We start from the raw sequence: 13,524 nt of genomic DNA, 5'->3' as shown, positions 1-13,524 counted from the left end.
ATTTATCATAGCCAATCAACCTAACCCGCACATCTTTGGACTGTGGGAGGAAACCGGAGCACCCGGAGAAAACCCACGCAAACACGGGGAGAATGTCTGTGTGGAGTTTGCACAGTCACCCGAGGCCAGATTCGAACCCGGGTCCCTGGCGCTGTGAGGCAACAGTGCTAACCACTGGCTTGAAGCTGGCTTGAAGGGCCAAATGGCCTCCTGCTCCTATTTCTTATGTTCTTAAAGGAAAATCAGGCAGAGTGTATAACGTGCGGCCGAGCCGATTCCACCCGTGTTACGCCTCCGCCGAAGTTGAAAGTTCTGCCCATAGTGTTCTACACAATAAGTACTTTTAGATGAATGTAGTTTGGAGATCTGTGTTGCAGAGGGGAGGAGAAATGGAAGTAATTGTTGTATTTTTGAATTGCACATACAGATCTGAATGAGAAGCTGTTTTACGCAGTATTTTATCTTTCTTTCGCATCCAAAGGTGAGAAGCCCTTCAAGTGTACAATCTGCCAGTATGCCTCCATTGATGCCAGCTCTCTGAGACGGCATTCCCGCACACATTCTACTGAGAAGCCTTACAAATGCCAGCTCTGCTCCTATAGTTGGTAAGTGGAAACATTATCCATTATTATCAGGAGTTTTCATGTTCCTGACCTTATTTACCTTTCCCACTCCACGTACCCTAGGAGCGTTCAACTTTGCCCAACTGAGGGGATAGAAACCCTAACCCTCAATAAGTACTGTACTGAAACGGCCAATAAGAATCGTGGACTTTCCAAGAACATTTTGCCCCTTAAATGTGGATGTAGATGCTCTGTCATTGAGTATATTCAAAGCTGCGATCGCTAGGTTTTTGGACTCTTAAGGGAATCAAGGGATTTGGGGATCGGGCAGGAAAGTGGAGCTGAGGTTGAAGATCAGCCATGATCCTATTGAATGGCGGAGGGGCCGTATTGGCCTACTCCTGCCCCTAATTCTTCTTCTTATTTTAAACTATGCATTTCCTGGGGGAGCCTCAGCTGAAATCAGAAACACTCTGGGCTGAATTTTGCTGGCACTCAGCAGGTGGGTTTGGAGGTGGGTCCGCCGTCAAAATCAAAACGATTGACAGCGGGCCGCTATCCTGCTCTGAACCCACCCCCTTGTCAGTTTCCCGAGTGCCGGTTCTGCCTGCGCTTTGCAGACATGGCACTAAGCGGCGGGTCATTCAATCGTGCTGGTTAGGAGGCTGTTTAAAGTAACTTAAAGTAATTGCAGACGACACAAAGCTGGGTGGGCGTGTGTGCTGTGAGGAGGATGCAGAGAAACTCCAGTATGATTTGGACAGGTTGGGTGATTGGGCAGATGCATGGCAGATGCAGTATAATGTGGATAAATGCGAGGTTATCCACTTTGGTGGCAAAAACAGGAAGACAGATTATTATCTGAACGGCAATAGATTGGGAAAAGGGGAAGTACAACGAGACCTGGGTGTCCTTGTGCACCAGTCGCTGAAGGTAAGCATGCAGGTACAGCAGGTGGTTAAGAAGGCAAATGGTATGCTGGCTTTCATAGCGAGAGGATTCGAGTACAGGAGCAAGGATGTCTTGCTGTAGTTGTACAGGGCCTTGGTGAGACCACACCTTGAGTATTGTGTGCAGTTTTGGTCGCCTTATCTGAGGAAGGATGTTCTTGCCATGGAGGGAGTGCTGCGAAGATTCACCAGACTGATACCTGGGATGGCAGGAATGACGTATGAAGAGAGATTGGGTCGATTAGGCTTATATTCGCTAGAGTTTAGAAGAATGAGAGGGGGTCTCATTGAAACTTTTAAAATTCTAACAGGACTAGACAGACTAGATGCAGGAAGGGTGTTCCCGATGGCGGGGGAGTCCAGAACCAGGGGTCACAGTCTAAAGATAAGGGGTAAGCCATTTAGGACTGAAATGAGGAGGAATTTATTCACCCAGAGAGTGGTGAACCTGTGGAATTCTCTACCACAGAAGACAGTTGAGGCCAACTTATTAAATATATTCAAGAAGGAGTTAGATATTTTTTTTTAAGGCTAAAGGGATCAAGGGATATGGGGAGAAAGCAGGGACAGGATACTGAATTTGGATGATCAGCCATGATCTCATTAAATGGCGGAGCATGCTCGAGGAGCCGAATGGCCTACTCCTGCTCCTATCTTCTATGTTTCTATGTAAATCCCAATTTTCCCAGTTCCAAAGCATTTTGCCAAGTCTTCCACAAGGTTCCCGTTACTCAGGGATTACACCAGGTAAGTATGTCATGTTCCGAACAACTCTCTCTTTCTTTCAATAGGTGACAGCTGCAAAAGTGGTTTAAAACCTGCCATTTTACAGCTGGTCACTTTCCAATCTCAGAAGCTGCAGACTTCATTATTTGGAACCCACTTTTGAGCTTTATGCACTTTTGAAGTGTTTGGAGTAATCTCTCTAACCACTGTGACCTCCTTGGAGCAACCTATCTCAACATTAACAGATTACTTCTGTCATCTCAACCTCACCTGCCATCTATTCCATCAGCATCGGTGCCCTTGAAAAAATCTCATCTTGGTCCTCAGAAACCCAAAACGATCAGTCCCAACACCAGCATCACCGGGCACACCAGCAGCACCAACATCTACACCAACCTTCTCTGCAATCAACTGATGCTGTACTGGACACAGGGCATCATCACCCATACACATTGCTGCCCGGGAGGCCAGCGATGGCCTCACCATGTCCAGATTTGCTTCACTTAACACTGTACACCCTAGTTGCCACAGGTTGGCAGCACCATGAAGCATCCCTACAATGTCCAAGCCATTCCTTTCACACTCAGCGCCATTGTGGCAGGGGGTGGGGGGAGGGGGGAAGTTATGTCTCACCATTCACTGCAGCTCACTAAGACACTTCCAAAGGTGCACACAAATCTGTCAAAGAAGGCAAAGTGTTGAAAATAAAGAATATCAATGCTTGACAACATATTAGAATACACTTTACACAAACATTGGCTAAAGCACACAAGTGTCTACCCTTGTGTGTTATTTGATATGATTGGACAAGGATGAGGGCGAGTGTGAGGGGTGGCTAGTGAGATGGGGAAGTGATAATGTAGATCGAGAGGGATGGGTGGAGGTGCAAGGTAAGTTGGTGTGAGTAAGGATGAGCAGGAGTAGGGTCGGGAAGGCAGAGTGATGGGGGTGTGATGAGTGGCACAGCAGGGCGAGGTTGAGTGTGGCTTTGCAGTAACGTTTCGTGATCTACTGTGATCATTGACAGGTTTGCGCCACTGCAGCCTGGTCCTCCTGACAACATCCCTGCTTGTGCCCTCCTGTGCAATGTGCAACCAGGCTGCGTTGGTCTGCTGGGGAGGTGCCTTCTGCCCATTGGAAGGGAAGAGAACCTCCCTGCATGATGCGACTCCCTCCATAAGCATATGGAGGGAGTCATGCAAGAGCCTGGGTGCAGCCGTGCACCTTTGTGCAGTGCTTGTCAGTGTTTGTAGCACCTCAATGCGACAGAACACTGACAGCACAATTGCTAAAATTATTGTGGACATGGTCCCTTTAAGGAAACCGGCTGATGACGTGTCATCAAATGACGTCATCAGACCCGCTTCCTATTAATTGGCCGGAAACCTCGCAGGGCGGGCTTAACAAGCCCCATCAACGGAACATCTTGTTGGAGTCCGGGATCGACACAGATGCGGGGTCCCCACACGCCACCGACGTCGCCCGCCGAGATTGGAAAAATCCAGCCCTCTGTGTGGGATGAGCTCGACAGACCAGTGTGGGAATGTGCTTAAGAAAATATACAAATTTTATAAACAGCCCAAACAACTTCTGGCTGTTGGGGTAACAATTTCTGATTCATTTGTTGTCTGGGTGGATTCCATCCCACGTGTCAGCTGCTGTAGGAGGCTTTCTCTCCCATTGCAAGATTGTTTTAATAACCAACCAAAATATGCTGTTTTTCTTCCCCATCCCTTCTGATTTAAATTTAAGTATTTTATTCTTCAGTATATTGGCTTTTATTGCTTGTTTCTTCAGCCGAGAGTGGCTTGCCTTTTTCTGCAAAACGTAAAAATCTTAAAGACAAAGAAATCAGGCAGTTGCATGATTATCATTAAAGCAGGAAGGAAATGGCAGAGAAACGAGAGGCCCCATGACATCCAGACTCTGCAGATTTTTGCTGTAGTATTGGCCTATTGTAGGAAAGTGGTTAGATCAACAACATTTATAAATGTTTTCCGGCACTATAACTTGTATTTTTGTTTTTGAGAGTTTCTGCTATTTAAACTTAAGTACCAGCTCAGTTGTTAAATGCATTGCTTGGAGTGGTATTGATCCACGCAGACCAATGTTTAGACCCTGGTCTGTGCCCAGTTCACTGGTCGCAATTAGGGGGCGCGATCTTGCCAGCCCTGGGGAGGCGGGACTGCCGGGAAAATGGCAGAATCTGGGGGCGGGTGCCCATCCCGCCTCCGTGCCATCTTGCCAGGAGGCAGGTAGCTGACACACGCCGGGTCCCGTCTCCTTGGAGGCGGGAAGGGGATTAGTGCCACTTATCTACCTGTTAACAGGTAGTTAACCGGCAGATAAGAGGATTATCCCCAGTTTACCCACACAAGTGCGGGCTTCCCGAAGGCTGCGAACCCCGCCAGGGTCACCGAGGCGAGTAGTGGGTCGGAGGGGTGCAAAAGTGCGCTGTGAAGTTAAGTGATGGGTGCAAGTGTGGTGAGGTGAGTATGTCAGGTAAGTGTAAAGTGTTAGTAAAAGTTTACTTACCTTTGTTTCTTCCTGCAGGCTTCAGGAGTTGGGGATGCGGAGAGTCTCGCACCTCACCGGCAGAGATGACAGATGGCTGTTGCATTCTCCAATGCAGCAACCATCTAATTTCTGCTAAAGAAAGAGGTTTGATGAGTCTTGAATTCAAGAAGTCATCAAACTACAGAGAATGTCAGTTTCACAGAGCTGTCAAACGATGACAATTCATCTGTCAAAAATTTTTGACAGTTGAAACGTCATATGTTGATGTTCTCTGTAACCAGCTTTCCCTTAATTGGCCTGCTGGACGGACTTATCAAGGTCAATCAAGGGAAAATAGCATGGGTTGGCCAGAAGTTGATGGAGGCGGGACTAAAACCCAACAAGTGGGAGTCCCGCCTCCAAAAGCTTCCCATTGGCAAATTCCAGCTCGGGGTGTCCGTGGAGGTACTGTAGTCGGTGTAACTGTTGGAAAGTGGAACATTTGGTCAACATTCATGGTTTCTGTTTGTTATCCAGTCATTAGACTCAACTGTAATATACTCTCCCTCAAACAGTTAATACCCTGCTGACACTTTGGCCTAGGTTTTCCAATTGTTACACCAATGGTGACCCACTTAAAATGAAATGGTTACTGTTGTAAAACCTAGGTCTCGCCGTGTGAGGCCACACAAAAAGGAACAGTCTAAAAATGACCTTTTTCAATTTCTGTTTCCAGTAACAGCTTATTTGCACTTCTGAGGGGATATGCTTCAAAAAATATATGTTTTTAAAAATAAATTATATTTAGAGAGAAAAAAAATACTTAATGGAAAATAGTGCTGGAACTCTATGGGCTCCCAGTGCCAGTTGTTTGAGTCCTTATTTACCAATACAATAATTTTATTTTCACATAAAAGGTTGAAAAAAAGCCAAAAGATTTTTTATTTTAAAACACTTTCCCTAACTAATGGATTAGATTTTTGTCTGCCACTGGGGGAAGAAGCTTCAAATTGTAACCAAATTTTCAAATAGCAAATGAGAGGTTATATTTGCACCCAAATGCAGGGCTTTAATCTCATACCCGCTATTGAGGATTCCTACGGTAGACATTTTTGGCTCTCTTTTTGCCACCTCTAGTTTTCTTGCACTCTCCTTTGACATCTCTGACTTAAGTTGCACACTTGCTCTTGTGTACATTCTTTCTCGTTTTACTAACACAAGGCACAAGTCAGGAGTGTGATGGAATACTCTCCACTTGCCTGGATGAGTGCAGCTCCAACAACACTCAAGACGCTCGACACCATCCAGGACAAAGCAGCTTGTTTGATTGGCACCCCATCCACCACCTTAAACATTCACTCCCTCCACCACTGGCGTACTGTGGCTGCAGTGTGTACCATCTACAAGATGCACTGCAGCAACTCACCAAGGCTTCTTCGGCAGCACCTCCCAACCCTGCGACCTCTTCCACCTAGAAGGACAAGGGCAGCAAGCGCATGGGAACACCACCACCTCCAAGTTCCCCTCCGAGTCACACACCATCCTGACTTAGTATATCGCCGATCCTTCATCGTCGCTGGGTCAAAATCCTGGAACTCCCTACCTAACAGCACTGTAGCACCTTCACCACACGGACTGCAGTGGTTCAAGAAGGCGGCTCGCCACCACCTTCTCAAGGGCAATTAGGGATGGGCAATAAATGCTGGGACGCCCACATCCCATAAGCAAATAAAAAAAACCTCAGTTTCTTTTGCTGTCTATTTTTGTTGTTCTCATGCTCCTTTGTTTCCGATTCTCTTTTTTTCCTCGCTCTGCCCCTCTCCTTTCCTCTTTTTTATTTTGTTTGGTGCATTCCCTCCTGTTCACTGTTGCCACTTTGGGAGGAGGGGGGTCTTTTATCTTCTGTTCTCAAAACACGCGGCTCTGAAGCACTAGCAAAATGGGAGAGATAACAAAAGATGAATATTGCATAAAGATGGTTGCTCGTAAAACAAGAATTGCATTGGGGAAACAGCCATATACCCAAAAATGTTACCGAGGGAATGAGGACATGTTGTCGCTTAGCAACGTAAGCATCTCGTGATTTTTTTTTTTGCTGTTACTTCTAAATCTACTTTAATGACTCTCTGATTTTTGCACACTAGATTAGCAGTACTGTTCATCTTCAGCTTCACCGACAACCGTGACTGGGCGGGGGGGGGGGGGGGGTTAATTTTTATGCAGTAGTTGAAGTGCTGTTAGGTGAACAATTCTGCCCTTTGACCTTGCTACAGTTAGCTCCCTCAGCAACAGTGCTCACACCTTATTGAGAGAATAGTGGATTTGACTCCCTTTGAGGTTTTCTTTTTCTAATTATTTTTGCAAACTTGCCGTTGACTTTTGTTACACGGGGGGGGCAACAGAAGTGTGTGCAGAGCATTGCATGAAAAGAACTCGATTGGCAGCTGCAAACGCAAAGTGACTGATGAAATGAAAAACAAACAGGAGTTACGTGTTGAAAATCAATGGAACTTAAGAATAGGTGAGCGTTGTGAAGTTAAATGAGAGGGCATTTAATGGAAAGAAAAATCATTCAAAATGGAACTGCTTCTATCTAACTCTGTGAAGTTTGGATTTTAAAGCCAGTTTGTTGGGTTTTCATTCTATTATATATTTTACAGGTTGCAGCTCCCCAAATAAGTGCAAAATGGTTATTTATTTTTTAAAGTACTAGATAGAAATGACTCCAAAATAAAAATCACAACAGGTTAATAAACTACTGAGCCAGGGACTGAGCTGTGGCTCAGTGGCTAGCACTCTCCAGAGACTTGAACACGAAAATCTAGACTGGCACTCCAGTGCAGTACTGAGGGAGGTGCCGTCTTTCGGATGAGACGTTAAACCGAGGCCCCGTCTGCTCTCTCAGGTGGACGTAAATGACCCCATGGCACTATTTCGAAGAAGAGCAGGGGTGCTCTCCCCAGTGTCCTGGTCAATATTTATCCCTCAATCAACATCACTAAAACAGATGATCAGGTCATTATCACATTGCTGTTTGTGGGAGCTTCCTGTGTGCAAATTGGCTGCTGCGTTTCCTACATTACAACAGTGACTACACTTCAAAAAGTACTTCATTGGCTGTAAAGTGCTTTGGGACATCCGGTGGTCATGAAAGGCACTATACAAATGCAATCTTTTCAGAAATATTAATGAATAGATGTGACAGTTTAGATTTTCTGCGTAAGCAAAATATATATTTTACCATCAGTGTTTCTGCTTTGCAGGAAGGATTAAAGATAGCAATAAGACTGGTTGGTCTGTACTGGTCTGTCACTATTTGAAGTTGTAGCACCTTCTTCCTAATTGCAGTGAGTTAACAAACTGGTTAATTAAAGGAAATGGAACTCGTGTAAAGGCTAATCTTGTTATCTGCAAAGCAGTTAATGTCACAGGCTGCCATTTTTCAGCCCATTCAGCCCGCCAATGCTGTTCTTGCATTGTCAGGCTGTACAGATCTTTCCCAGCCGGCAGCGAATCCTGACAGGTCAGATAGCCAAAGTCACAATCGGAACTTTAAAAAGAAAATTGGGCACGCGCAAGTGCACGTTTATTCTCGTGCTGCCGTGGTGCTTTGGAATGCATCCTGCACCGTCGACAGGGGAGATTTCCGACTCCGGGCAAAATGGAACTGCTTCTATCCAAAGTGGTTCTGCAGAATATAAATAATATAAATACAAAGACACATTGAAGTCGCAAGTTTTAATTGGCTTTGATTCTTTTCTGCCATGCAGCATTCAGAAGAAGAGCCTGGACCTTCACGTGCGCAGGCATCACACGGGCGAGACGTTCGGGTGTCACTTGTGTGTCTACTCCTCTCCTGACAAGCAGCTTTTGCAAAAACATCTGAAGAAACACCAGAAGGAGATGGAAGAATCATTAAGGAGCATACAAACAGCCCCTGGAGTGGAGCCATTCACAGCAGAACATTTTGTGGCAGCCCCTGACATCCTGCAAACTGGCAAATCCTAAGAATCTGTGAGATCTGCACATCTGCAGGCTGGGGATTTTTTTCCCCCTGTTTTGAAACAGGTCAGCTGGGCCAACTGCTATTATCTCCAGACTGAAGGAGCTAGCAGCAATTACTGAACTCGCTGAAGGCTAGGAGTACCTTCCAAGATTGTTAACATTCTGAAAGGAGCTTTGGTATGCCCAAGTTAGAATGCGTCAGTGAACTGTGAGAAAGTTAACTGTACAATCCCTTGTGCTTACAGAAAATAGTATCTCTTGTGTTCCGGACATTTAGACCTTTCACAACTGAGCATGCCCAACCCCAGTGTTACCTCCCCTGCTTATTTATTATTCAAGGGAGAGTTAAAGTGGTGGGTTTAATTTAATAAAGACAGTCTTTGCAGTAAGGCTGACCAGAGAAATTAAAAATACTTACCAAATAAAGAATGAAAATGACTCTCTTAATTTAAAAAAAAAAAAAAAAAAAAAAGCTGCTGCTGTATACTTTTAGTATATTGTTAATAAACAGTGTTCCGTAACTCTTAACACTTGCATCTAAAAACCGAGCTGGATAGAAGCAAGTTTGGCTTTTTCTGCAGATTTATGCCATGTTTGGTTCTTGTCACACATTCTGATGGTTCACCTGTTAGTTTAAGTTTCCATTATTGCATCATTCAGAGCTCTAAAATGTTTCCATCGCCACACAGCCTGCAATTGAATAACAGCTAGTTGCTTGCAATAGAAAACATAATTGATTTTAGATTTTGATAATTTCATTATTATCTGAAGTTCTCAACAAATGCAATTAATTACAAATAAACTAATGCCGCCATTTAAACAAAGTTACAAAGCAATAGGCAATGAGGTACCAGTAATGCATTTTTTCCTGAAGGAACAATAGCTTAGAAATTACATTTGGCAATATTAGTGGAGGAACACTTAATGCGTTGGCATGATGTTCCTCCTTGGTTGTCAGCCTTGACTTATTGCTGGCACTTACCTAGGAGTTAGAAGGTCGCAGGTTCAAATCTCACTCCAGACACATGAGCATATAATCTAGGCTGACACTTCAGTACAGTACTGAGGGAGTGCTGCACTGTTGGTGCTGTCTTTGAAATGAGACGTTAAACAAAGGCGCTGTCTGCCCTCTTTGTTGGATGTAAAAGATCCTACAGCAGTATTCGAAGAAGCAGTTATGCCGTTGTCCTGGCCAATGGTTATCCCTCAACCAACATCGGTAAAACTGATTTATCTGATTATCATTAATCTCACTGCTTTTGCTGTGTTCAAATTGGCTGCTGTGTTTCCCTACCTTACAACAGTGACTGTGCTTCAACAGTACTTCATTGGCTGTGAAGCAATTTGGGACATGCTGCAGTTGTGAAAGGTGCTATATAAATACAAGTTCCTTCTTTCTCTGTTAATTTAACAAAGGCATTAACACGTAAAATAAATGTGTTAATGTTAAAATAGCAGAGAGGAATGTCCTACCAATGTGTGAAGTATAACCCTGTTAATATTGTCAAAAGTAACTTCTCGACTAATATCTTCATTCTGTAAGAAAAATGTATCATGATTTGCACATGCTATTAATTAGCGTGGGTTAAATGCAGAGTCCGTCCCTTTAAGTTTCTTGGAATACCATACCTATAGCTAAAGAATAGGATTGCAAGCAGACGCAAAACTTAATTGTGGAAGTGATGTTGACATAGCTGAGCTAAATATGCAGCCCGGGGGTGGTGTTGCCAAAGAGGAACAACCTGCAGCACATTTAATTATTAATACTTCACTTGCAAATCCAGAGAAGCACACAGTGACATGGTAACACAAGAAATGTGGCAATTGGGGCCAGTGTATTCTCGAGCTGCGGATTGGATGTGAGTTGGTGTTTGTGTTGAGCTCTGATGCCTCAGTCCAGGCAGAGAAATGTAAAGTTCCAATGCCAAATGAAGTACAGCTGTCTAGTTTAAATCATTAACTCTCTAGATGTGACCATGAGAACTTCCCTGCTAAACCATTATATTTTCCCCTTGGCCTTATAAATTTTTTGGAAATGTTTCTTGTGTTTGTGTAGGTTTGTTTTGTTGAAGCCTGGCTTTCAGTAGCTCTGTAAGGCTGCATTTAGTATTCTGAATGGAAGTTACATTTGCATGTTAATTTGCTGATTCCAATGTCTTTTTTGGAATACTGAGACTCAAACCCCCCAGTGTCCATGGATTTTGAGTTGGCCGAAACCCAGCTCCTTTTGTTGTTTCTGATTTTCTGAAACAACTCGAGCCTCTTGCATTACTTTAGTTCTCCACTCTCAATGTGCAGTTGGCACTTGGCAGCATTAGGAAAATAAAGATATGGTGGCCTCCACATGACCGACATTTCGTAGATCTCCCAATCGACCACTAGAACCTCTCCCGGTGACCTTCTGAACATGCTGAATTGGATTAATGTGCTCATATCGTCAGATAACGTTCCCTGTGACCTATCTGATCTGTGTGGCTAGATATCGCAGCAGGCAGCAAATTCCCCCATTAAGACAGCTGGGGAGCCTAGTCAGCTGTGGCTCCGTTGGTAGCACACTCGCCTCTGAGTCAGAAGGTTGTGGGTTCAAGTCACACTCCAGGGACTTGAGCACATAAAGCTAGGCTGACACTCCCAGTGCAGTGCTGAGGGAGCACTGCACTGTCGGAGGTGCTGTCTTTCGGATGAGACGCTAAACCGAGGCCCCGTCTGCTCTCTCGGGTGGACGTAAAAGATCCCATGGCACTATTTCGAAGAAGAGCAGGGGAGTTCTCCCCAGTGTCCTGACCAATAGTTACCTCTCAATCAACACCACTAAAACAGATTATCTGGTCATTATCACATTGCTGTTTGTGGGAGCTTGCTGTGCGCAAATTGGCTGCCGTGTTTCCCACATTACAAGTGACTACACTCCAAAAGTACTTCATTGGCTGTAAAGCACTTTGAGACGTCCGGTGGTCGTGAAAGGCGCTATATAAATGCAAGTCTTACTTTCTTTATAGTGCTTTTTTTTAAACTTCAGTTTTTCTATGTTAGTCAGCCTCCCACCGATAACTAACTCAACATTTTATAGGTTAACGTCGCACTGTGCAGTGCATTTATCCAGTGAGGCAGCGGAAATGCATTCCTTCTCTGATTTCTTAAAAAAAAAATACACGCCTGGAATTTTTTGTTTACAAAGATGGAAAAAGAAATAAAAATCTGTAATGACCTTTGCAATAACAATCTTTCTCAAGCTCCTTCAAAATATATTCTCTATCGTTTTAAATGTTTTCTATGAAATTTGGAGCTTAATAGTTAAATGCATTGCTTAGTATAATACTAAGCCATGGCGATCAGGGGGTCCTCGGCTGAGCTGAACAGGTTAATCTCAGCTGGGACGGGAGTTAATTTTGTTCTTGGAATGTGGGCAACACTGGCAAAGCCACATATATTGCCCACCCTTAATTGGCTTCTTGCGAAATAAAAGAAAAAGATGCGTTTATATAGTGCCTTTCACGGCCTCAGGACACCCCAAAGCGCTTTACAGGCATCGAAGTACTCTTTTTGAAACGCAGTCGCTGTTGTAATGTAGGAAACGTGGCACCCGATTTGCGCACAGCAAGCTCCCACCAACAGCTATGAAATAAATGACCAGATCATCTGTTTTAGGTGTTGGTTGAGGGATAAATATTGTCCAGGACACCGGGGAGAACTCCCCCACTCGTCTTCGAATAGCACCGTGGGATCTTTCACGTCCACTTGAGAGAGCAGCCATGGCCTTGGTTTAGCGTCTCAAAAAATGATCATTGTTTTTACAACTGAGTGGCTTGCTTGTCCGCTTCAGAGGACATTATGGTACTGGAGCCACGTGAAGGCTCGACCAGGTAGGAGTGGCAGGTTCCTAACCGTGAAGGACATTCGTCAACCAGTTGAGTTTTTAGATCAATCGGGCTGGTTTTTTTAGTTTTCTGATGTCAGCCCACAAATTGCTAGATATTTTTGAACTCCGCTTCACAATTTGCCATGGTGGGATTTTGAACTCACAATCTGTGTGTTGCCAGTCCAGCACCATAGTCACTACACTGCCAGAGCCCGTTGGGGCGCCACGATTGGTTTTGGAGGGGATTCCTGGGTTCCCACTCCTGATCACTATCCAGTGACTCTTGGAAAGTGTGCACGTGTGGGTGTCACATAGGGACAGAGTTGAGCTCAGCTGTGATGTCCCCTAATGCTCACTGCCCAAGCCCACACATGAAGAATAGTTGCCTAAGTGAGATTCTGGAGAACTGCTGACCAGACTCTGTGCTTTCGGGAGAAACGGAGAGAAAATTGGCAAAAGAAAAGTCTACAAAAACGCTGTAAATATTGTAATAAGCTCCAACTCCTCGCATCTTTGTACTTGTTTCTTAGGTTTAACAGCCATGAAGTAATGCCTCGCCCTCCTTAAAGGAAACCATAGCTTTCTAATATGTCGATGTATTGACAAATTTTAAAAAGAACCCAGGATGGGAAGGTCTAGTATCTATTCCAGCTGCATTGGAAAGATACAAAGGTGAGCAACAAAAATGGTTCTGGATATCGGGAATTTAAGTTGAACTTTTTTTCTGTGGAAAAGAGGCACTGAATCCTGGAGTGACCCCATTTTGAAGGAAACAATATTGTGTGTGTGTGTGCTGGGTGAAGCTGTGAAATGAGTTCCAAAATGTTATGGCGCAGGCAAGAGGAACTCCTGTTATCTGGAACACTGCCTTGAGATGCTGATCATTATTTTAAAGATTTCTTTGCTTCCTACAGCGACACGCAAT

At 44.4% G+C, this 13,524-nt stretch overlaps 1 protein-coding gene across 1 annotated transcript in view; it reads left to right on the top strand.

Moving 5' to 3' along the window:
* Positions 1 to 11,083, top strand: part of LOC147117852 (uncharacterized) — a 53,746-nt gene extending 42,663 nt beyond the window's left edge. Inside the window, exons 6-7 of the mRNA XM_085989223.1 lie at positions 482 to 605; positions 8,506 to 11,083. Coding sequence (XP_085845349.1) covers positions 482 to 605; positions 8,506 to 8,743 — 362 coding nt within the window. The 3' untranslated portion in view covers positions 8,744 to 11,083. The remainder of the gene's footprint in view (positions 1 to 481; positions 606 to 8,505) is intronic.
* The last annotated feature ends 2,441 nt before the right edge of the window (positions 11,084 to 13,524 follow it).

Source organism: Somniosus microcephalus, chromosome 5, assembly GCF_052327205.1.
Source record: "Somniosus microcephalus isolate GS21.2 chromosome 5, FLI_Smic_1.0, whole genome shotgun sequence".
Taxonomy (NCBI): Eukaryota; Metazoa; Chordata; class Chondrichthyes; order Squaliformes; family Somniosidae; genus Somniosus; species Somniosus microcephalus.
Note: the sequence above shows the minus strand (reverse complement) of the source record. Positions and strands in the feature narration are given on the sequence as shown.